General features: G+C 38.8%; 1 protein-coding gene across 4 annotated transcripts in view; it reads right to left on the bottom strand.

Moving 5' to 3' along the window:
* DOCK1 (dedicator of cytokinesis 1) overlaps positions 1 to 26,222 on the bottom strand; it is a 347,244-nt gene that overhangs the window by 258,694 nt on the left and 62,328 nt on the right. For 2 of the 4 annotated variants that reach the window (XR_014548912.1, XM_083616828.1), the window contains exons 11-21: positions 25,253 to 25,325; positions 22,641 to 22,720; positions 20,999 to 21,124; positions 18,203 to 18,327; positions 16,840 to 16,938; positions 12,448 to 12,520; positions 9,638 to 9,741; positions 8,947 to 9,130; positions 5,463 to 5,560; positions 4,367 to 4,456; positions 1,719 to 1,819 (exon numbers count right to left, since the gene is read on the bottom strand). Coding sequence is in view for 3 of the 4 variants with exons in the window: in XM_083616828.1 (XP_083472954.1) it covers positions 1,719 to 1,819; positions 4,367 to 4,456; positions 5,463 to 5,560; positions 8,947 to 9,130; positions 9,638 to 9,741; positions 12,448 to 12,520; positions 16,840 to 16,938; positions 18,203 to 18,327; positions 20,999 to 21,124; positions 22,641 to 22,720; positions 25,253 to 25,325 (1,153 nt within the window). In the remaining variant the exon portion in view is untranslated. Of the gene's footprint in view, positions 1 to 1,718; positions 1,820 to 4,366; positions 4,457 to 5,462; positions 5,561 to 8,946; positions 9,131 to 9,637; positions 9,742 to 12,447; positions 12,521 to 16,839; positions 16,939 to 18,202; positions 18,328 to 20,998; positions 21,125 to 22,640; positions 22,784 to 25,252; positions 25,326 to 26,222 lie in introns of all 4 variants that reach the window. The other 2 variants (XM_083616827.1, XM_083616829.1) reach the window with 1 other exon arrangement.

Raw genomic sequence — 26,222 nt, 5'->3', positions numbered from 1 at the left:
CTCTTAGTATAACCTGAGAATGCAGCCATAAAGATTGCTGGGCTTGACTTCTTTAGTGGGGCCTGCATTTGAAACAGCCCCTTTTCACCGCATTTACTTTTTATTGTGCATTTTGTGGGGGGTTTTATATTGTATTTTTACGTTGTGAACCCACCCTAAGATCTATGGGGTGAAGGGCGGTATAAAAAATTAATAAATAAACATTCATTTTGCAGCCCTTTGCCCAATAAATAAAAGTGTTGCAGGTATCTAAGTCAACTGATTTACAATGGCATTACCGAAAACTAAGATTTGATTTGTAACACTATTCTGCTAGCAGATTCCGCTGTATGTAGCGTTCATAAGGATGCCATTAATACTGACAAAATCTTCCAAATGCAAACTAGCAATTATTCCTAATGGATTTTTATGTTTAGTTATAGAATTTTAAAAAATAAATAGCTCTTTCCCAAGAATAGCTATGAGTAAAATCCAATGTTACACAAGGCAAATAAAAGATCTCCCTTATTTCCTGCATCCTCCTGAACCCCTCCCCCATCTGCTCCAAAGCACCACTCCCACAACCCACAGATTTTGGGGGTGCATCCAGGACTGCAAGGAAAAAATAAGTCCTTTACACAAGTGGACATCTATTGTGCAAATGGGATGCCACAACTGGATATCCCTCAGTGACAAAAATTAAGCAGGTATTACAATCAGTCATATGTGTGCTGCTATTATTATTATTATTATATTTATTATATTTATTATATTTATTATATTTATTTCTCATTCAATGAACAGGCTTGTTTTATTTGTGGGTATTTCCCTCACAACTAATCATTCAAGGCAGTAATACTAGATTAAAGCTACATAAACACACATAAGTCTCAACATTATTAGCACAGTTCAGGACAAGCATTAACTGATGTAATTTAAGTGAAAAATGAACACTACAGAATGTTACACAAGTTGTGTGTGCATTAAACGAATAGCCCTTTCCTGTCACAAGAGCTTGTGACTGTTAACATTCTTAAAAATTTGTTATTTTAATTTATTGTATCTATTACTTTTAACTGTTCAATAACTCCAGACTATAAACTGCTGACCCCAAATACAGAATCAAAAATGCTACAGCTCAGGTTTTGGGAAAGAAAAGCTTAGCTCAGGTTTTGGTGGACATTCAGGGAAAGAAAAGCTTGTGAGAAAAGTGTCATGATACCAGTTTTTAATATTGCCACAATTATAATCTCATTTTACTCCAACCAACTCCCATTTATAAAGATGAACTGCATTTTAACGCCTCTGAAAGGGAGGAAATGGGTAACTCCAACCATTACCAAGATTGACCTGCCATACACAACTCAATCTTCACACTCCGAAAGTAACCATAGGAGTAAGTTGGCACATCCCTTCCAATAGCCCTGGGGTGCCACTTGGGCTGGGATACACCATACATTTTAAGCCCACCCCAAAAAATGAATCCTGGAAACTGTAGTTTACCACCACAGAGCTATAATTCCTAGCACCCTTAACAAACTACAGGTCCAATGATTCTTTAGAAAGGAGGGTAACATGCTTTAAATGTATGGCAAGCACCCAGCCCTGAACTTCAAGAGCTGATAAGCCTAAACACCAAGCTAACATAACCAGACATCACAATTGTAGCTTTTAAACATTCTGAAGCTTACAACACGTATTACTTGGTCAAAAAAGAAGAAGAAGAATTAAAAGCTTACGTGTAGGCCAAAGTAGCGCTGAAATGTTTCTTAATGTAGGTTTCTAAAACAGGGTTAAAATGCTGGAACTTCCGGTCAGCAATTAGTCCAATGATAAATACCTGTTCAGTTTGAAAAGACACTCCATTATCATGTAAATATAGTATTCTGAATGTTTACATTTTTAATGGAAACAGATAGTTAGAAGGGACCTCCAAAGTGCCAGGTATACTTGTGAGGAGGATTTAATCTTCATACATTCGATTTCAGAGGAGGGCAGAGTGCAGTTTTGAGCAGGCACTTAAAATTGTCACTTGCGCCAAACAGAGGGCTTCAGAAGGTGAACTCAAATGCTGAAGAGGTAGCTTTTAAAAGAGGCCTCGCCCTCTTCACTGCTGATGAACTGAAACTGGATATTTTGAATTTTCTACGGAATTTAAAACACATTGTTTAGGTTTGCTGGCTTTATCAGCATTAGATATTCACTTTTAATTCTTTACCTCTTTAAATGAAGGCATTCTGGCTCAGAAAGTCTAACTTCGGACACAGTGACATAAACTTTTCCACTATCAGGGATCTGGAAATTGTACATATTATTTCCCAGGTGCCCAGCGGGCAGTTTTTTATATTCAGAATACTATACAAAGGCGATTTAAGTTCCCTACATCGGCGTGACACACTAGCATGTGACAACCAATATTACCTGGGGAATAAAAGAAAATAATAGAATGCCTTTTTAAAAGAACATTTCCTGTGAGGTATTCAAATAGATCTCTCTTGTACTAAAACTAAAACCAAAACCATTTCTCTGTGTGGAGAAATGCTGTGTGTGTGTGTGTGTGTGTGTGTGTGTGTGTGTGTAATTATGGCTCTGTTTAATAAGAATATATATTCTGGGACCCCTCTGACTGCGAGGAGGCCTTGTATCATGAAAGTAGAGGTTGTTGGGTGAGGAATTCTGACAGAAGGGAGAGAGGCAAATTTCACTCTCACTTCCTGGAGGTTTGAGTCACATGCATGGTTATTGGTCTGTTGGGGGTCAAGAGTCAGGGAAAACAGGACTCAGTTGGAGAGAGTTGAGGTGTGGAAGTAAAGTGGCTTGAGGTAAAATTGCCTTGAGGGAAAAGCCATAGAAACTGCCAACAATCATCTTTGAATCCTCTATATCTGTATCCATTTCCCCATATGCATATAAAATCCACCTAAAAAAACTAGTTTAAGGCACAGGTACTTGTGGTGGCAAGTGCGGCTGAGGTTGCAGGGATTCCTGTCAGGATGAAAGACTTCCAGAACCAACCACAGCTTCTTGAAATTAATGGATATATACTTTTGTTAGGAACAAAATGGGAAAATGTTTTATTGTCGGGGTGGTATTTCAGGAGAGCAGCTTCCTGTACTCCAGTTCACATAGAAATATGCTTCCTGGAGAATGTAACATTCCCTGCCAGGTCACTAGCGTGACACACCGCTGCCTGTTATTAATATTTAAATGAAACTATTTAATTTGCTGTGCATGCCAAAGGGTGTGACTTTCCTGTGTTGATAACAGTGAGAATTCTGACATATAAAAAGGAAAATAATAACAACAAATATTCTTACTGCCTTTTTGTTGTTCTTGGGTTGTTGTATCCATGAGCTATCTTTTGAACCTTTGCTAATATTGCACTCCTGCTCTGAAGTGAAATCTGAAAAGACCACCCCCCCCCCGTTCTACCTGCAAGATTCCTTTATCTGAGAAAAAAATCAGCTACCTCTATCTACAATGTTCCTGCTTTGATTTCATCTCTAGATTGAGGGGCTGCTCACACACGGTCATTTTGTACACGGCCAATTTATCTTTGTCATCACATTGGACCGTACATCCTCAAAATTCGTTCCCTTGTATCACCTTCTGCTCCATACTATCACAGAATCCTACAACACCTTCAGATTTAACAGCTATACTAGCAAAAGATATTATGAGCTCAAGCATCAGCGTGCCTCTTATGTAACATTCGAACGTATCATAGTAGTTCTCAAACCCAGAGGTAAAAACTGAGGGCCAAAGATTATGAAGACCCACCGGTAAATGATGTGTGAAATGTTAGATAAGGTTAAACTCCTTCTTTATCCCAGCACCACATCACTGATAAACCCCATCCCACAGGAATTGATATTTTGCCCTTTTAAGAGGAACTTATTTTTTTTATTTAAGCTAAAATTCTGTTTTTACAATACAGAATGTCAGAAAACAAATGGGAAAAGAAACAAGTTGGTCCCTGTGAAGTACATGGGGCTTCATAGACTGAAATGGTCGTTTTTGTTTCACAAAAATGGGAAAAACACAATACACAGCTACACTGAAACAAAAATTGTGCTCTTTTATGGTATGTATTTTACTCAGCCATCCAAACTCAGTTCACTTCCAGTTCTAGATATGAAATTACAATTATTTAATTAATCCATCAAAATTCATTTAAACATAGATTTCCAATCACTTTGGGGAAATAGCAGTATAAATACCCAAAAGTTATTTTTACCAGCCAAAAACATCATTGGTCACCCAAAGGCTAAGGAGCTGCCAAAATGAAAAGGCCCTACATGGAAACCATGTGAAGCTCTATATTAGCTGCTCTGCTATTTCCAGGGGATAATAACATGAATAAATTAAATGAAAATCTATAAATTACCAAGGCATCAAACACCAGAGTGTCAAATGTTTCACTCTCAGAATTCTCCATCATTATGTTGAAGAGCGCATCTAGTGTGTCTTGGAGAAACTGCAAAGAAATATTAAAATTGCTATCTTAACAAAATACAGGTATACAAAATACTATGTAATAGTATTAAATACTATATAATAGTATATAATTATATACTATCTAATAGTATAAAACTGGGGTAACCAACCTGGTGTCTTCCAGAAGTAGTGAGATTACACATCCGACATCCCTGACCATGGTAAGTGGGGCTTGAGTATTGCTTATGGGGGTTTGTTGGGGGATGTTTGTTGCTGTTATTAATTTCTTGTGTGGGCCTTGCCAGTATAAAAGATACAGTGGTACCTTGGGTTGAGAACTTAATTCGTTCCGGAGCTCTGTTCTTAACCTGAAACTGTTCTTAACCTGAAGTACCACTTTAGCTAATGGGGCCTCCTGCTGCCGCTGCGCCACCGGAGCACGATTTCTGTTCTTATCCTGAAGCAAAGTTCTTAACCCGAGGTAATGTTTCTGGGTTAGCGGAGTCTGTAACCTGAAGCGTATGTAACCTGAAACATATGTAACCCGAGGTACCACTGTACTGTACATATGCATATGCATACCCATGTCTATCTAATCTGCCCAAACACTGCTCTCTCGTATTATCTTACTATGGTAAGTTATCAACAGCTTGACCAAACTTTGGCAAAAACCCTATGCATCACTACATGCAATTAAGTTTTATCTGAGTTGGTGTGCGCATAAATCAATGCACAATTTCTGTTACCTATCAGCATGAGCCAGACTTAAAACTTCCAAGAACATTCTCTGAAATGCATTTTTCCTCTTGAATATCAAGTGGAGGTAAATAATCAATTTTATCAACAAATAATGAGCAGGTTGTTTCACTTAGTAAAAACCATAAAGCACTTTTACAGAATCACCCTATTATCACATATGTAAAAAAAAGTATACATTTAAAAGTAATACTGCACGACGGTAGCTATATTAGATATAGAAACAAGAGTTAAATATGCTTTCAAGTCAATATATCAGCCAAACAGCTGCTGGAAAATGGATTTGTTACCTTAACCACTTCACCTCCATCAACCTTCATCAGTTGTCTCAGATTCTGTTGCAGAAGGTTTGTGTTCGATCGCCACTTCAGCAGCCCCAGTAAGTCCACTAAGAGTAAACAACACAGAAACAACCAGAAAAAGGCAAATCTGTTAGCTCTAATGCCAATAGAATACAATGCAGAGATGGAAACAACTGCAAGAAAACAATATTTTAGTGTGGCAGCACATAAACTTTGGAACTCCCTGCCTCTTGACACTAGGCAGACACCCTTACTGTATTCTTTTCAGCATCTGCTTAAAACATATTTGTTTCGGCAAGCCTAACCAGACATACAGAAGTAAAATGCATTTTGTTTCCTTTTAGCTAGCGTAGTTCTTAATCTCTTTTATTTTTAATACCAGTTTTATAGATAATTTAAATGTTTTATTTTATATTGTAAACCACTTAGGTGTTGTTGTTGTGTTTACAACCAAGTGGTATATAAATTTAGTTAAATAAATAAACAACTCAGGCTGCAATCCTATACATTTTTTTATCTGGGAGTAAGTCTTATTGAACTCAAAAGGACTTCTAAGGTAACACTGCTAATCTTTTTAAAATCAGCAAATTTGCACAGCGTAATTTGGACAGACATAAAGATATAAATTATGTGATAAATAAAAAAGCTAACTACATGGACAGAATATAGCATGCCAGATTGAAGGGAGCATTAAATCTTGTTATTTCCTTCATGTATTCCAAAATGGTATATAGTCCAACAACACACTGGTAAAATCTGAAGGGCAAGTAAGTAGACAGTGCGAGAAATTTCCTTATAAATCAGCAATAGGGTGCCTTTGGCCTTCCAGATGTTGAACAGCTCCCAGGTGAGGGATTATAGGAATTTCAGCCAACTTCTGGAGGGCTATAGGTTTCTACTCCCCAAAATAGGCACCTCAAGAGATGGTGGTAAGCATATGGACTTTTACCATGATTTACCCAACAAACATGATCCTGTCATTCAAACATCACTAATGCAGTATTAGGATTATGTCAGGGAAGGGCAGTGTCTGTAATGTTATGAATCCAGCTACACAGTTCTAAACATACCGGTAATGTCTGAAAGGATTGCAGGTCAACTGGTAGAACAATGGATTTTGATCCATATTTAAAATACAATGCTGTCCCATGAACCTCTATTTAAAGGTCAGTACACTCCTTTAAGGCATGAAAAGATAGGATTAGTCTTTGATTTTTGTTGTTCTGCCAGGATGAAGAAAGCATAGGGGCTGCAAATGAAATATTAGGGAGGCATTCTACTAATCAGCATGGGATGCCCTGAAACATTTGACTTTTAAAATTAATTAGGAAGAGAAACATTAGGTTGAAAAAGAAACTTTTTAGACGATTGCCATATAAAAACAAATTCAACATGTTGAGCTTCCCAAGATCCTACTACAATTAGCTGAATATATACAAAAATGTGTCTGCAAAATGTGCTTAGGACTCAGCACTTATGCAGTATCCAATCCAGCGCAAACATACATCCAGATCAACTGACATATGGAATGTATAACAGCTCAATTTCAAAGATGCTAAAAGTAACCATAAAACCTTATTTAACATACTGAATAAAGTTGACAGAAAGAGTACAGGAGAACTTCAAAAATGAAGAAATTACTCTCTAAAGTCAATTATGGTTTTGTCTACCAATAAAGGCAGCTTCAACACAGACTTATTGTCGGCTTTAACACATGAATTACAAATGTAAGCGTTTGTTTAAATATTGAAAATGCTTTAAGAATTACCATTGCCTCAACAATGCATGAAAATCATTGTGGAGCTGAACACTGCAAAATAACAAAAGCTTTTCCTTAAATGTCACATATGTCAATCAGATCCAAAAAACATGAGGCAGTTGCCAAAAATGGCAGTCAGATGTCAGATTTCCATCTCACCAAGAATAACAATTTATCCAGTGTCCAGATATCATTACCTGTGCATTTCTTCAACCCAGCTGAACAGTAAAACCACCTATGTTCATTCCTTAATTTTCTAATACAATTTTTAACAGAACTGTTTATCTAGAAGCTGGTCATCAAAGGTTCTTATTTGCTTTCCTGAACAGCAGTTCCCTATCTACTCCAACCCCTGCATTACAAGCTATTGGGAGCACTTCTTTATTTCTTTTTCCTAAATTCATAACCATATCCTGAAGCAAGAGTATTGCTTCTAACAAAGGTCCCAGTGAACATCTAAAAGGAAAAAAGGGGGGAAGGAGATAACAAAATAATAGATGTGATTAAAAAAGCATTTATGGGTATAATTATTCTAGAACAGGCACATCATCTACATGCAGAGCACTTAACACAGCAAAGCTGTTTCTCAGAGAATTGCAGAATGATGGGTTCATCAACATGCCCCCACATAATCCTCATTCAGTTCTCCTCCTTGTCTGGGTACCTATTATAACCACAGGGTGTTTGTACAAAGTGGGAGTGGGAAAGAGAGGTATCTATTAAGCGCCACTAAACCAAGTCCTTTCCTTGAGGATGCAGGTGAAATCGTACAAAGAATGAACAGATTAAACAGAGTACCATTTTATTTTGGTGTTTCAGTTCAAACTGTTTCTGCGACTTCAATTTGCATTTTGTGAACCAAGTTGTGGGAATCTGTGACTAAAAAGCATGCTTAAATAACACATCCATGTTGAATTCCAACAAGGCAGATGCATTGTCGATGGCTGATTCTCATGCCAGGAAATTCAGAAAACTACCTGTAGGGTCTCGCATTCGCCCTGAAGGACCAGTTACTCCTGAATTCAGCTTTGTCACTCAAGGCTCAAGTGGCTTCCATGGCTAGGAATACCTACTTTTAGCTATGCATGGTTCACCAACTATGTTCTTTCCTAGGCCAGCATAGCCTGGGCACAGTGGCCAATACCCTGGTTAGAGTACCATAAATGTGTTCTACATCGGGCTCTTCTTGCCACAGGAGTTTTGAACAGCACAGTGAAAAAATGTCATAGAACACCAACTTCCCAGGAGCTGTTCTGGGTGTCTACTTGCTACTGTGCCCGATTTAAAGTGTGATCTGCAGGGGCAGCTTCTCTTATGATCTGTCAACCAGTAAGGCCTGTTGTAAATGTGACTCAGATTAGGGACTCCTCTGTCACGGCTTTCCATTTGTCGAACTCCCTCTCACCTATTTCCCCTCAGTGTTTATATTTCTTTTTTTACATCAGTGTATCTTTTCATACATTTGGAGTGGATTATAAGCATGTTTTATGCTTGCTGCTGAACTGTGTTTCATTTTTCCCCCAAATCTATTTTTACATTGGTTTAACTTGTGTCATTTTTATATTGTTTAACTCTTGTCATCTGGCTGAAAGGCAGTCTAAAGGTAAAGTAAGTTAATAAGATTAATTGCTATGAATAAAATAAATTTGTAAGAAGCATACCCTCCTAAAATACATCAGATTTTTTATTCTAGGATGTGATAATCTTCCTCACCATTTTGAGTTAGCTTCGTTGAACAAACTAGAGTAGAAATCTGAAAGGAATCTTTACTGATGGTGCAGCTTCCAAGATTTTGCATGCCCTTGCCAGCCGTTGAGTGACCTTTTTCCTCCAATTCTATTTTAGTAGAGGGCAAGCTTAAATAAGTCGAAAAATCTTCTAGCTTCTTTGCTTCTGCCTGCAACATTATTCCCAAATAAAATGCAAATATTAAGTATAGCTGCTGAAAACATTTTTTATTCTGCATTTAATCACAGCTTATTTAATCACAACTTGAAGACACTTTCCCCCTCAAAGCTTTCAAAGAGTAGATCAAAAACATGTCACACAGCAAAATTAATGGCTTTTCAACACCTGTTAAACCCACCAATATTCCAAGTTACCTACCTAGAGGGAAGAATGAACAAAAAAGGAAAATGTTTCAATTATCCATTAGAAAAGGTCCAAACTAAGATCTAAACTAAGAAAGCGTAGTGGGCTCAGTAAGTTGTTTTAATTTTTTCTTAAGCAGCTGTATAAAAGTGAAGTTTCACTCTTCTTCCTTATAACCCACATTATTTTTCCGTTACTAAGGGAATAACATCTGAATATAGGCAAAAGCTATACTTCTACATCACTGTACAAAATAACTATTCCTTTAATATTTGTATTCTCAAAGTATTGCAGCATATGGTTAGAATAATACCTTGTACACTATAAGATCATGCTCTCCATCCCGTAGTGTTGTTCCATCATATCTCATCAATTTAACAAACGCCAGGGCAAATATTTTCTCAGATTTATCTTTGGCTGTTTAAGTACAGAAACATGTTGTAAATCAATGATAATGACTACAGATGAAGACATTCAAGAATGCAGACACAGGTTGTTCTAATACCACACATGAAGTCTAGTAAATAGCCTTATGTTAAATAAGGCTGTCTGTGTTCAGAATAAACTGGATATTTAGAAATACAGGGTATATCCACTTGCCTGTTTGCACTCACAGAATGCAATGTATAAAAGTCTTCTGTTAAAAATGGCTCCAAGATTAAACTCAACCCCCAACACTATGCGCCAGATTGCAATGAGATGTAGACGTAACAGTGACCCAGATGTGCCACTCCACATAAGGCAGCTCATTAGAAGTTATCCATATTTCCCAGCAAGGCATCCACATTCAAACGCCTAGAAGACCAGCTACACAAGCTATTTACCAAATCCCTGATTAATGGAACAAAAGGAGTCAGGTAGAATAGTGAGCTCATGCTCCTTTATGCCTCCAAAATTCCAAAATACAGGCAGGGCCCTTGGGCCCTTTGCACACCCTTAAATTGGCTCTCTCTTGCTATGTGGTATTCTGGCCCTGGGCCCATCATAAGACTATACAGTAGCACAGGGGTAGCCAACATGTATCGGTCACATGTTGTCATCTGTAAATCCTATCAGCATGCCTAATGATTGGAGATAATGGAAGTTGTACTCCTAAACCTCTGTAGGACACCATGTTGGCTACCCATACACTACGTGGCACAAGACATAAGGGCTAGAGCAGTTTTTCCAAACCTGGTGCTCTTTGGATATTTTGAACTACAACTCCAGACAACGTAGCCAATAGTCTGGAATGATGGGAATTGTGATCTAAAACATGTGGAAAGCATTACTTTAGGAAGTCTGGGCTACAGTGTGCTATTAATCTTCAGGCGGCTTCATACGCTCATGAGAAAGATTATTCAAGAATGTACACATGAAGAAAAGGTGCTGCGAAAAAGAATTATTATAACCAGGTTAGAAATACTTACTTTCTAAGATACTGGTTCTTTAGTCCTTAAAGGAAGTTTCCGTGATAGTGTTTAACTAACTGCAAACAGTATTATTTATCTCAACTTCTTATGGAGAATGAAATTCAAGTGCTACACTCAATTTAACCAACCTGGACCCTGAAATCATAATGAGAGGCCCTTCTTTGGGTGCCTCCTCCACGAGAGGTCCTGAGCGTGGCTTCCCATTTGTGGAATGCTTTTCCTGAGGAAGCTCGGCTGGTGCCTTCATTGTATATCTTTAAGCACCAGGCAAAAAGATTTCTCTTCAATCAGGCCTCGGACTGATTAATATTCTATGGCCTTTTAAATGTGTTTCTGGGAGGGGGGTTATTGGTTTGTTTCTATTTTTGTTTATTATGTATTTTGTATTCTCATTTTTTATTTTTATGTTGTGGCCACCTTGTGATCTTCAGATGAAGGGCGGTATACAAATTTTATAAATAATAATAATGTCTGTTCTTAAAGCCTATCTTCCTCAATTTCTTAAGAAAGAAAGCACTTTGGGGGAGGGCTGTGATTTCAGGACCTTTCCCCACAACCCGTTAAAACACACTATCTTTATAATAATGTAAGGAAAGCCCGAAATATAATCTACACAGCAGTAGAAAGTTCATGTTTCCTTTTGGGTCAACAGCTGAACCCAATGAGCCTATAATCAGCTACTTCCATTTTCTCTCATTAATAATAAAAGAACCCGCTGGTGTGAGTTCAAGGAAGCAAAGTGACAGGGCAAGCAGATGAGAAATAGAGGCAGAAGGGCAATACTCATCAACCCTATGGCAGTCCAAAAAATATATGAAAAAGCGCTGTGGCAGTCCTGAGTCTTAACCCATAATGAATGCAATAATCCAAAGCTCAATAGGTCTGGCCACCCATGAACTGCTGCAACATAATGTGACTGCTTCCTACTGAATCAATTTGTAGTTCAGTCTCATAAATATGACAGTAATTTGCCGCATATTGTTTTTCATTAGTGAAACTGTTAAATATTCTATTAAAGGAAGCACTACTTTCATTCTTATGACTAATTTTTATATCAAAATAGCAGCTTTTAATTACACAAGCATTATCCATTATGGAGTAGGTGTCAAATATTACAAGTTCTTAAATACATTCAAGTGAAGGTTACACGATTAAAGCTTTGATTCTTATGCTGATGGCGTAATGAAAATTCAAACTGCAACTCTTCAGAAAATACAAGCACATTAGTTAAGAGAGCCAGTCTAACTCAAGCACACAAGCCATGCATTTTTTTTTTTTACTTATAAATTGTGAGAAATTAAAAGTCCACACAAGCCAGATACAGGGAACGTAAAAAATATCAAACTTTAATCAGAACATTATCATAAGCCTGGTGGACTCGGCACTTGGCTAACAAGTAAGTTACTATAGCAAGCATTCCTCACAACTGAACTTCACAACCAATGAGGATCACACAAATGCAAGCAAGCTAGTTTATTTTCCCCATAAAAATATCCTTACTTACCTGCCAGCACCAACTGTTGACAACTGACTCACTTGTGGAAATGCAAAGGGGAGGAAAGTATAGCAAAAGTCAGCTAAAGTGAGGTCAGAGGGAAAGGGCCCAAATTCAGAAAAAAAGGACTCCAAATCATTAATAAAAACTAAACAGAGACTTCCTTAAAGTAAACACAGACACTACAAGTAAAATGAGCAGGGGAGAAGTACTCACAGTCCTGTGATGACCTGTGCCGAAAGGTAAACCTTAAGTGACTGCGGTTTACATCTTCAATGGGAATTGCAACCTTCACAAAAGAAAATGCACACATCCATTTATTTGTAAAAATATTTATACGCTACCAACTCTCATAAAATATCAAGGTGGCGGGCAACAAAGCTTATAAAAACAAAAAACAAGACAAGATTGTAATTAAAGTGCCTGCCTAATCAAGAAAGAAACATGCAGTTGAAAAGACAGAGAAGTTTTTATAACTTGGAAGAGATGGATTCTAAGTTATAAAAAAAATTCTGCATCCTTGCCTGCAGGCATTCTCCACTTGCCGCAAATCTGATGCAATGAAGAAGGCATGTAAATAGCTATGCAGCTATTTCAGAAGAGTTTTTTTCAAGTATGTTTTTAAAATACTTATTGCAGTTTTAGAAACTGTATTAGTAAACAGAAAAACAGCATCAATCTTATTCAATGCATTATTATTTACAGAGCAAAAAATGTGATTTTTCATAACTTTAAAGAAGCAACCTGTCCTGTATACCACAAGGTAAAGGTAAAGGTACCCCTGACTGTTAGGTCCAGTTGTGGACGACTCTGGGGTTGCGGTGCTCATCTCGCTCTTTAGGCCGAGGGGGCCGGTGTTTGTCCACAAACAGCTTCCAGGTCATGCGGCCAGCATGACTAAGCCACTCCTGACGAACCAGAGCAGCCCACAGAAACACTGTTTACCTTCCTGCCAGAGCAGTACCTATTTATCTACTTGCACTTGACATGCTTTCGAACTGCTAGGTGGGCAGGAGCTGGGACCGGGCAACGGGAGCTCACCCTGTCGCGGGGATTCGAACCGCTGACCTTCTGATCAGCAAGCCCTAGGCTCTGTGTTTTAGACCACAGCACCACCCACGTCCCTTATACCACCAGTACTTTTATGGAATATAGGGGGAACTGACCAAGACCATCTATTAACTTTTTACTGAGGTATAACTTTGACTTTGGACTCAGCCCACTTGGGATCTCCCCATATAGGCACAAGGTAAAATCATGTTTGCTACTTTCAGCTTCTATTTTAGTGGTTCTATCCCTTTAGTTGATTTTTCTGAATGATTTTACGGGATCTGGTTTTAGAGTTTCCTGTTGCTGGTTTTTAATTCTTCTCAGTTTAATGTTGTTGTTATTGTTGTTGTTTTAAAAAATGCACGTTATAAGCTGCCTTGAGCATGTGGTGTTTTTTAAAATGGAAATAGTGTGGAAATTTTCATTTAATAAAATAAACACATAACTTTGTTCCACAATGCAATGTAGAGTCTGAAAAAGTCAGTTAAAATGAATCAGCTTAACTATGTCCTAACTCAGTCTGGGACATCAGTTAAAAGGTCTGGATGCAGGTGAGCCCCTTGAGAACAACATACTCATGATTCAAGCACAACTGCGCTAAGAAAACAAGCTGTGAAATCATTTCTGAATGCCCACCTTGAAAAATATATTAAACTAAGACCACTTGTTTGAGCTATAATACCAAAACAAATATACTTCGTTCCATCTTGCCTTTCCTCCAGATCAGAGCACTGGATGGCTTAAAGCACAGCCTGAGATGTAATTCTATATTGTTTTGATACTGTACCCAGAAGTATAACTCAGGGATATGGAGCAGGCCTTCCTTCCATGCCTTAAAGCCTGATAATACCAGAGGGGGAAATAAAATAATACCTCACACTGTCAGCTTTCAGCTCTACAAACCAATAAGGAATGAGTGCTATCATTTGCTTCAGAACTTTACAGCAGTCACAAGCAGGCCAGACAGATTCTAGTGTTTTGACGCTCCTCAATTTCGGGAGCTATGTTCACCTTGTCTACCTTGACATTTACATCACACCTGTTCCATCAATCCATATAGGCACTCTTTGATCCAGCAGCTCAGTTTTGTTGCTGTCCATATGTAGCAGAACTGTCAATTCAATTTAACCTTTGTCTCACCAACATTTGCCCTTCCTATTCACCTGTTTTCTCTTCATTTATCACATCCCTATTTCATAATAATATACTACCCCCTGCCCCAATGTCAGAACACTTCATGTAAGCATAAATAACCCCATGCAGATATTTATTTCCATATAAGACAGCATTTGTTTAGCACACGTTATCACCCTCACTCTTTCATATTATATTTTTTTTCCTAATGTACCATTTTTGCTGCCTGAGATTTTATTCTCTAGAAAAATTGGATCATCCAACTTCAGATGTACTTCCAAGATGGGGAAAGAGGTTTAAATCCCTTAGTTTGTGCCTGTGTTGCCTCAAAAGCAGTATCTGTAGATGTTAGATATTCCTTTTAAAACCCACTGTGCAGGAAGTGAAGTTAAGGCAGCTGCCATGTGTAACACCCAAGTGGCTTCCTGGGCGTTGCCAAAGGTTAATTTGCACTATTATTTAGTATCAGTCCCTCTTCAATGCCATCAAGGACATTTTCCCACTATCATGTGCCACATCTACCTCCCCATAGGGATTAACACCTACAGCTAAAGCTTTGGAGCTGCCACAAAGCAGTAGCAGAGCACACACTTTGAACGCAGAAGGTTCTTTGTCTATGATCTTGGAGATCTGCTGCCGGTCAGGGTAGATAATGCAGAGTTAAATGAACAAATTGTCTGACTTGATAAAAGGCAGTTTCCTATGACAAGCCTGTTGCCTTGACTACCTACATTCTGCTTTTCTAGTGCTACACATACATTCCTTCCCTTCCATGCCAAAACTTGGCTGCTTATATTCTAACTCTGCTTCACCATTTCGATTACTTTTTCCTTCATTCCTTCCACGGCACTGAGCACAAATCTTACTGCCATAAAAGATTCCCATGGAAACCTACTGCTGTCAAGCCCCTGGACCTCCTGCTTTTGTTAAGAGAATTCAGACATTCTTTCAATTCTTTATACAGTGGTACCTCAGGTTAGAGACGCTTCAGGTTATGCGATTTCGGGTTGTGCACTGCACCGAACCCGGAAGTACCAGAACAGGTTACTTCCGGGTTTCGGCACTCGCGCATGCGCAGAAACACTAAATCGCGCTTTGCGCATGCACAGAAGCACCTAATCGCGACCCGCGCGTGTGCAGATGCGGCACTGCAGGTTGCAAACGGTGCGGGTTGCGAACGTGCCTCCCACACGTATCACGTTTGCAACCCAAGGTTCCACTGTATCCAGAATCCATGTGTTCTGCTCACATTTTCCCCAGCCATCAAACAGTTCTCTAGATACTAAATTTCTTCCAACTCAACAGCCATCTGACAGAATGCCCTATGGTTGTAACTTCATCAAATGCACATGAAAATACATAAGTAGCTGCATTCAGACAAGATGCTAAACCATAGTTTAGTGTTACAAGAAAAGCCTAACTGAGCTCTGGACTATTGTTTCCCCCTCCCACTGTGCACAAAAGCAGACCAAAAGTTCCTATTTTCATTTCATATTAACTGCTGAACCCTAAGAAATTATTAATCTTATCTTTGAATAGTTGAAATAAGCCAGCTTTATAAACTGTGGTTTGACTTTACTATCCATAGTAAAGATAGTAAATGTAAAGGACCCCTGGACAGTTAAGTTCAGTGACTATGGGGTGTGGCGCTCATCTCGCTTCAGGCCGAGGGAGCCGGCGTTTATCCACAGACAGCTTTCCAGGTCATGTGGCCAGTATGACTAAACCGCTTCTGGCACAACGGAACACCGTGACGGAAGCCAGAGCACACGGAAACGGCATTTACCTTCCCACCACAGAGTTACCTATTTATTTACTTGCACTGGCGTGCTTTCAAACTGTTAGGTTGGCAGAAGCTAAAACAACAGAGCAAGCTGTGATTATTCTAGAATTGAAGAAAAAGTTTCCTTAAGGCTGTGCTGGAGGAAGAGGAGGAGGAGGAGGGATATGTGATCCCAGGCCTGAATTTTGAAACTGGGTTTAAACCTTTGGGTTTATAGTACTATTAATATGCATTGCTTTTACAATAGTTAACTACCACAATAGTTACTGTGGTAAACTGCTATCGCAATTCTAGTTTCATTAACAATGTATGAGAAATCCCAATAATTCCACAGTGCTTTTGTGCAGTTTACAGTAATACATTTTTATCTTACATTGCAATCATTTGCTTTACTGTTCAGTTTTCTAATTCAAAAGAGGTGAAAGACAGATGTTGGAATAATTCTGTCAAAGCTGTCTTAACCAGAAGACCGGGAGATAAATACATTCAGTCAATGTCTTCATCTATGTTGTTTCTTAGCAACCTTTAAACATTCTCTGGCATAGATACCTCTTTTGTCTGACAGCTATATAGCAAGTCTATCAACTGGATTCTCTCTTACTCATTTTTTTTTTTTTAAGGAATCCTAACACTGGACATACCTTTACAGTTTCAAACCAGCGAGGTTGTTTTACTTGGTAATATATCACAGACTTATATTCTGAAAGCGCTTCATCTCCAGCACCAGGAAAAATGACATTCTTTTAAAAAGAAAGAAGGAAATAGTACACATTATATAATTTTTACTTGCATGTATAAACAAATGCTATTGTTACACTTAATAAGAAAACACAAGGGGGAAACGTTGAAAATTCATGTCACCAGCCTCAGCAGGGTGACAGAGAAACAACAGGCAGAAAATGGTTTTGTCATATCTGAAACAGAAATCTTCCATTCAAAAAATTTAAATTCCGCTGTTAATTCTGACAACTGTTTCCTACATATTCTGACACACTCAGAAGATACAGGAATATCAGGATTGGTATATGGGTCAACTGACCAGACAAATACTGTCAATTCACTGTCTACTATTTGACAACAGTAGGAGATTGTCAAATATTCCACTAAACCAAAGATGCCACTGTGTGGGTGGCAACTTACTGTTTTCATTTCATTATGGTGTTGATTGTTAGCAATGGCAGAGTGGAAGCTTCCTGTCCCCTAAAGATGGAGCCGTCAGAACAAAACACAGCAGCATAGCAAATCTTCTCCTGCTAACCACCTGCTTTAACTGCAGGCAACTCCAAACAGGAACACAGACAATCATCAGTGACTAATCTCTGAATATGACCACCCATGATTCTATCTTGTTTTCCACAGAACCCTGCGAGTATTCCCGGCTTGTTATCTAGCTGCCCGCTCCATAAGGTTCCTGAGGGAAGTCTGTATTAAAGTCTAGAAAAAACAGCGGCTCTTGATAGAACTGGAAGTACTATCTGAAATAAAACATATGACATGCTGTTCCAAGTTCGCACATGCTGTTCCTGTTCCTGTTCGCACAGCACAGGAAGCCAAACTATGGCTTAGTGAAACGCTTATAAACGTGCAGTCTCCTTCCTGGAGAGGAGCTTGCAACCATGGTTAGGCTCCCTCCTTACTAGCCACAAGCTGCAGCCAAGAACAAACTTTGGCAACAGTACATTGTTAGTGTGGAGAGAGCTTAACCAATCCTGATCCAGAAAACATGTTAAGCCAAAGGGGACTGGGGTGGAGCAAAGCAGCTGCAAGCTCCTATCCAGGAGTCCATATATTTTCACAGTCTTGAACTGCTGTGTACAGTGAACCAGGTCATTAAATAATGGAGTCAGGAAATGCAAAACTCTTTTCTGATGGTGTACATTAATGCTTTACAAATACCAAAATATTTGGCAATATTTGATCACATCCTATTTTGACCAGTCATAAGCCATACACTAAGGAAAAGGTTTCGAATTAGCATGGGAAATAAACCAGCACACAACACACCTCCAATTTTTTGCCATCTTCGTCATAAACGGATACTGTAACCTCTACATTCTTTGCTGTGGTTTTACTGCCTTTGTCAAAATCTCCTTGAACTAATGTTACATAGATATCATTACGGACATCACCTGAGGCAGAGAGAAAAAGAGAAAGAAAGCAAAATGATTAGTACAGCATTTTACGGTCTATCAATAAATAGAAAACAAATCTTAACATTCCTATGATTTATATCTTCTTAATTTAACCTCCTCTTTAGTGTTAGGGCTCCTGTCCTATGAAAATTTCAAGAGTTTAGTTGTGAAGTAGAAGTTTTATTTACTCATAAGGTATGCATATGGGTGGGTGGGTGTATTCAAATGCAAGTACACCTGGTACAACTGCACCTCAAAGCTGCAAGTGTTCCTGGATGACACTTTATTTGAATCCACTTCAATCTGGGTTTAGGCCTGGTATGGGGACAGGATCAGCCTTGGCCATCCTGGTACAGAATGCAGTGCCTAGACCGTTGAACTGGGCAGGTGGACAACAGTATGTGACACCTCTGCTAAAACATCTACACTGGCTGCTCATATGCTTCCAGGCCAGGTTCTTGTGCTAATACACAAAGCTCTGAATAATTTGTATCCGGGATATGTTAAGAACAGACTGAATCCGTCTATTGGCTCCCAGTACGTTTCCGAGCACACTTCAAAGTGCTGGTGTTGACCTTTAAAGCCCTAAACGGCCTCGGCCCAGTATACCTGAAGGAGCGTCTCCACCCCCATCGTTCTGCCCGGATGCTGAGGTCCAGCGCCGAGGGCCTTCTGGCGGTTCCCTCATTGCGAGAAGCAAAGCTACAGGGAACCAGGCAGAGGGCCTTCTCGGTAGTGGCGCCTGCCCTGTGGAACGCCCTCCCATCAGATGTCAAAGCGATAAATAACTACCTGACATTCAGAAGACATCTTAAGGCAGCCCTGTTCAGGGAAGTTTTTAATCTGTGATATTTTAGTGTATTTTTGGTTTCTATGGAAGCCGCCCAGAGTGGCTGGGGAAACCCAGCCAGATGGGCGGGGTACAAATAATAAATTATTATTATTATTATTATTATTATTATTATTATTATTATTATTATTATTATACCAGCTTAATCACTGAGATTATATAGATGAGCACTGCAAGTTGCTCCCTGTACTACAGATGCCCAACTGGTCTGAACTAGAAGTTGGGTATATCATGTCACCGGTCCTGTGCTATGGAATCCTTTTCCAGCAGAGATCTGGCACACATCCTAATTTTTGACTTTCCGGCATCTTATGAAAACTTTCCTCTGCAAAAAGGCCTTTGCTGCTGTTTAATTTTTAAGTAGGCAGGCACTTTAATGATTATCTGTACTTTAAAAAAAAACTTGATGTTTTGACAGTGAACACCACCTTGATATTTTATGATATGACAGTATAGAAATACTTCTATAAATAAATAGTATTTCGTGTGTGTGAGTGCGTGTGTGCTTTTTGATTTGAGGCTGCATGTATTCAAAACAACGCAAGTTTAGGTAAAAGTTTCAAAATTTATCATCCAAGATAAATAGAACATTTCAGTTTTGACAAATCAGCTCCAATCCACATTCTACTCTGGGGATAAATTAATGCCTGCCATATATAACAAACAAAAATGCCTAATGATGCAGCACTCTCATAAACAATGATGGAAACTGAGTTATACCAGAAAGAAGGACAAATTCCTAAACAAATTCTGATTTGATCATAAGCAGAGAGGATTACTTGATTACACAGCACATAGCAAAGAATGCTAAGATTTAGCATTCTTCAGTACTAGCACCCTTTGAATCTTGAGAATTGCCCTTCCTTCTTGCCCCATTCTTGAGTCTGGAAGAAATGTTGTTGAATGCTCTATTCTCTTCTCTATATTCAAAGGGCTTCCTCAGCATCGCTTTCTACTTATTGATTCTTAATGAGCCTGAGTACCTATAAATATCTCCAGGTCACCTTCCATTTATTTTCCTGAAGAGTTTAAATCTGCATTTGTGGCTTGCTTATATTTGTGTCTTATCTCTGCTTCTATGCTTCTTATCTCTTGCAGCTAACCTTCTTGTCAACTTCCTTCCCTTCAGCTTTTCTGGCTCAGGAGGCCTAATTCTGCCATCATTTTCAGTGCTCCTCAAACGCAGACAATTGCTTGGTCCAGTTGGTTAACTTTCCTACAATGCCTATCCCATCTTCAGAATTTTTGGCGTTATTATTAATGAAATGTAATTGAAAAGGTATAAATGCTCCTCAATCGAGTGAAATGTTTTCGTTTATAAACCTGGACTAAACGAACAAAGCAAGCATTTCTCAAAAAATACTGAGTAAATATTTTTGCAAAGATGTTCACACATCTGTATGCAATAATGGATAAGCTACACATTTGATAGCCCATTTGGACACGCAAGCAACAGAGCCGCTTTTGAAGTCTGCCTTTATTGCTTCATAGATTCATTTATAACATACATTAAAAGCCCAAGTACTCAAAACACACCAGGAATCTGAGTTTTGAAACAAAATGAACTAGACGTTCCACCATCTGTGCACAGTTAGTCCACAGTGTTTACAATAGTGCTACTACATTATTAATAAAGAGTCTGAAAGTAGATTGAAAATATAATTTTAAAGCCAAATCTCACACAAACACTAAAAAAAACCAAAACCAAGTCAATTCATACTTTCCCATGAACTGCTTCATATTCACCTTCAAGAAAAGAACATTAGCAACATCTAAAATATTTTAAGCGCATCAGATCAAGAATTTGTTGAAGCTTACCAGGCATAATAATCTCAGGAAACCCCATTTTGCGAGCCACAGCTGTGGTTCTATCAACTAAGTGAGGGAATTCTTTTCTTATCTGATGAATATCTCCCGGAAGAAGCTTCAACGTTACCCATAAACCTGTAGCATTAAGTACAATGCATTAGTTCAGAAAAAGCTATTTATAAAACAGTATTCTTCAAGTGCAAAACAATCTCTTAACATTTCCTTAACCTTTGGTGGTAATAAGGGGACAGATCATCTAATTACACAAGCCCTTCTGAATCAGACAAAAGGACTACCTTGTCCAGCATGCTGATTAGCACAATTGGCCACCCAGGTACCACAAGCAGGATGTCAGCGCATAGCACTCTCCCACTCATGGTCATAAGAAACTGGAACTCAAGAGGAACACCACCTCAGATACTGTTGGTAATATAGGAATTGAGGCCATTGGTGGCTTTAACAAATGCATGGGGATAAAGCCATCTAAAGTGGGGGTCATCCATCACCATATTATGTGGAAGCGAATGCCACAGTTTTATCTACTGCCGTGTAACTAGTCCTTTTCTATTTCTTACTAGAATCTCTCATTGTTCAGTGATCCCAGGCGGGTTGCTATTATTATTATTAATAATAATTTATTTAATGCCCGCACTTCACTTCATATTATGTGAGAAATGGGAAAGATTGCACTCTTGAAAAGTATCACTATCTGGTAAAGAAGAACCTTAGAAAAGGTGAGTAGAGAAGGTAGGTTACTCTTTTCACACCCCTTCATAAGCAAACCTGCAAGAAAAAGGTCAAATGCCTGTGGTGACTGAGGGAAGAAACAAAGCAACAGATGCAATTCTCACCATGAACGCCTCTCTTGTTGGCAATGGTGCCCACCTGAGAGGTGCCAGAACTGAGTTCCTGCAAATTCCAGCTGGGGGGAAAAGCCATGATTCACATCTTTATGCAATAGGCTACATTCAAGCAATGGAAACAGGACCTTAGACAGGCATGCGTACATCTACCTTTCGTACATCTACCTTTTCATCCTCCACCCAGGCAGGATCACATCTCATTCCAGCCATGCAAAAGCACTCAAGGATGGTGCAGAGCAGGGCAAGCGAGGGGAGATGAAGCATATCCTCGCAGGGTCCTGAAGGCTCAACAGAGATGAATGAAGGGCTACATTTGGCCCCTACGTTTATAGGTTTATAAACTAAATGCACACATACCTGCTATGGCAGGTCTTGGAAACTAAACAGCAAACATGGACAGAGTATTGTAGCATCTCAAAAAGATTAAGTAGAACTTGTTGCGATTGGCACAACAGGCTAACACGGCTACCCAACTGGAAATGTTCACTATAAAGAGCAAGCAGTAACTCCCTAAAATGATAGATGTGCCACGTGATAGCGAAATGGCCGAAAGACTTGTGTGCAAAAGTACTAAAGAGCATATATCAAGAGTAGCTAAGACTTTCATCATCTGAGTAATCAAACTTCCCAATGAAGCAAGGAGGTGCCCATGAAAAAAAAAGGCAATGTCACCATGCTGAACACAATTCAATCAATTCCCTTCAGAATAATGTCAAAGTTATCAGACAAAATGGGAGGAGTTACATCATTTCTAATGCTAACAGTGTAAAGTAAAGCGAAGTACCTACCCTGACCCTTGTGGTTAACTTCTTTAGCAGCAATCACTTTGTTTATTACAGTCTGAAGGAAATCATTCTCCCCTGCCACCCTGGGTGAAAAACGGGATGATATGTTCAACTGCTTGTGTCGAATGGCGTTATCCAAGGCTAGCCTGGAGGATGCACATGACGACCAACACCAAAAGGTAACAATGGATGGGGGACAGAAAACCAGAAGTCACAGTAACAAGAAACAGAGGAGCGTATCACACAGTTGACAAAGAGTGTTCATTAGTCAACACGAAGACGAAGGATAGGAAAGGGAACAACACAGACATAAGAAGATAATCAGGAAGATGTAAATCTAATTAAGAGAAGTAAAGCAAACTTGTGATTCCAGAAACGTACACCAGATCCCAGCTCTGTTTGCAGATGAAAGATGAAAAGCCTGAGAAATTACATATAAAATAACAAAACACCAAAATGTAAAACATACTACTCCATGGAATGCTCGAGACTAGCTTCAGAAGTGACGTGAATTAAGCCGTAGCTTAATGAGAGTTAACAGAAGGGTGAAAAGCAAAGCTACTATGCACAGAAGTAGCTTCGAGCAAGGGAGAAAATAAGAGGAAATTCAAGAAACATTTTTACTATGGCTGAACAAGATGAAATTGAAGTTATAAATGAAATGCAGCATTTTGAAAAATCGTATCTACTACGCCATACTGCCATGTGGCAGCCGTTGTGTTTGTATTCATTTCACTGGCTATGAAATAACCAGGATATGAAAAGAAAAATGCCAAGTGGCACAACAAAGGCACAACGTGAAATGAGTAAGAAAAAAATTGCTTCGCATGTTCAGCTCTTAAGTCAACATTGGGAATGACAAAGCTATTCATCGCCAGTGCACGTTGCTCATTCCTGATGCAGAGTTTTTCTGAAGAACATTTTAATCTACCATGGGAGAGGAGAGGGAAAAAGAAAAGAGAACCTTGGCGCATATTATTCTGCATCCTTTCAAAATTCTGATTTATGCATACTGCTATAAATCAGATTTAATGGAGCAAGAGACTTGTAAGCATTTCACTAATATCTACTTTTCTTTATCCATAAATATGCATTGTCAGTGTTCATCCTCATCTCCCAATACACTTGTCGCAGCTTAGCTTATAACTGTCACAAAGCATGAATGGAAAGTACTCTTCTTCCAGGGTCCCTGAATTACACCTAACTTCATTTTAAACTACAATACTTTATTAACTTGTTATTAATCATAATTACTATAAAAACAAAAAATCTGAAGTACCCATAAATTGTCACCCTGTATTGACCCAGCAATTGAATATTGTTTCATCTGCCCTCCGACATCCCACTTGGTTATTTTATCCAGGTTTCCACGTAAACTTACTTCAATGTTCTTATGTCTACTTCTTTTTTCTTTAAGCAGCGTGTGTTACCAAAAGTACACCTGATAACAAACTGCATAAGAAAATATTGCCAATGCCTACACAGTGCATAACCACTGTCCACAATGTGCGTTATTTGGAGATTTACGTATTTGCTTCATGAAATTTATATACTACTTGACTGTAGAAAGAAATCTCAAAGAGGTTTTACAGAAAGACTTAGGATTCACCCTGTCCTGTCAGTGGAAGCCCCAAGCAAGGTCTTCCACTTGCACAGTGGGGCTTTCCCTCCTCTCCTCCCCCCATGTGCCATCCCCTGCAAATTGGCTTGGGGGGCCCAAGAGTAGCCTCAGAACAGTACATGGCGGGGGGAGATAGAGAGAGGAATCATGGCAAGCTACAACGCTTGTGCAGACAGAACACTTGGAAAAGTGAAACACTGAATTCCACCTTTAGTAAAGTGCCCAAAAGCATTCACCTGTAAGCTTACTGAAAGCCCCCAAAGAAGCAAAACCATTTCTCACACTGTGTCATCAAGATTCTGTATCACTGCCCTTAATTATTCCCAGAGAATATAATGTATTTCAGTACCTATGGCTGCTCAACGCTCTCAACATCTCTACAAACTAGGAAACTCATGGTCAATTTAAATTTCTTATTCAGGCCTTGACTGCAGTCCAGACATTTCTGTGCATGCTAAGCTCTTGGGAGTTATGTGAGGGCTCCCATCTATTTCAGGTGAGGTGACCAACCAACACACACAGCACCTTTCTTTCATCCAGAGAAATGGATGGAAAGCCCTTCCAAGTGGGGAGCTCTATAGCTAAATTGGAGCTTCCTTTCCCACAACAGTAATAAGGACAGACTTTGAGTGTTTGCTAATCAAATCTTAAAATAACAATCTGGAAATAGCAGCAACAATTGCTTCCTTGTGAACTATACAGGTCAATTAAACATCCACTGTGTCCTCAGCTTATGCACATCTATACAAGCAAAAAGCTACACAGAAGTTCAAAGCTATCTGATTAATTTCCTCAACAAAACAGGCTAAAAATAAGTGACTTTATTGCTAATTTGCTGTAATATTTATAGCTGCCATACATTACTATTTTTCCCTTTCTTGGCATTCTCATTATCGAAACCATCTGAGCTAAATTCTAATCTGGAAAGTCATAATCCACTATAATATTGCTGGAAATCTCCTCTGACATTACTACTGCATTACTTTATACTTACGACTGAAATGGAATGAAGTGCTGTTTGTCCTCGTCATCTACTTTCCCACTAATTATGTCAGTTACATCCATTACTGAAATCAAAAAGAGAGAAATGTCGTTAAAGAGATCAACATCTAAAGGGAGGGAAAGTGGCAAAGAGGCATAAAGACATCTTTGTGCTTCACAACAGACAGTTTGGAACTATTTTACGACAAATATATTCTTATGTTCAAAGATAGCCCTGCTATATTCACATCAGGGAAAAAAGCAGAATCTTCTGAAGCTAATAATGGCTATGCATTTGTGCATCACATACTGAAACATGTTACAACTGATAACCCACTTCACTGCAGAATAAATTCACACTTTCATGGCAGATGCTGTGAGACTAAAGATAATAATGGATCTCAGAGAGAAACTTGCTTTATTTTCTTTCTTACAACCTTTTACAACATTTAGGTGTATTCTCCTGTGGGCATACAAATATGCATACAGAACAGAATATACTTCAAAAACTCATTTGCAACTTGAAATATCCTCTACCAAGTCTTCAAACTTAGTTACTGAAAATACCTATATGCTGCACATCTTGTTATAAAATTCCACAACTGCTTACAGAAACATAATCAATGAAACTCAATATTAACATTAAAATAAAATTTGTAAAAAAAACAACAACAAGAAACCAATACAACCATTCATTAAAACCAGGCAATGTGGAATGCTAGTTCAGTATGCTAGTTCAGTAAGGCAATTTGCACCAGACCAGACATGGGTTAATGAAAGAGATATCCAAGCCCAAAGAAAGCAGAAAGGTTATTCTTATTTTAACCAGTTGGGGCACATTCAGAAGACAGCATGCCATGGCTTGGTAACACAACACCAGCAGCAAACAATCTCTGAAGAGACACAGTTTTACTAGCAGACATCACCATGATCTAGCAGTAAGGAGAAATACATTGTATATGCCAGTCCAGCACTGCCTCTGT

The sequence above is a fragment of the Podarcis filfolensis genome (genome assembly GCF_964270895.1).
Source record: "Podarcis filfolensis genome assembly, chromosome: 5".
Taxonomy (NCBI): Eukaryota; Metazoa; Chordata; class Lepidosauria; order Squamata; family Lacertidae; genus Podarcis; species Podarcis filfolensis.
Note: the sequence above shows the minus strand (reverse complement) of the source record. Positions and strands in the feature narration are given on the sequence as shown.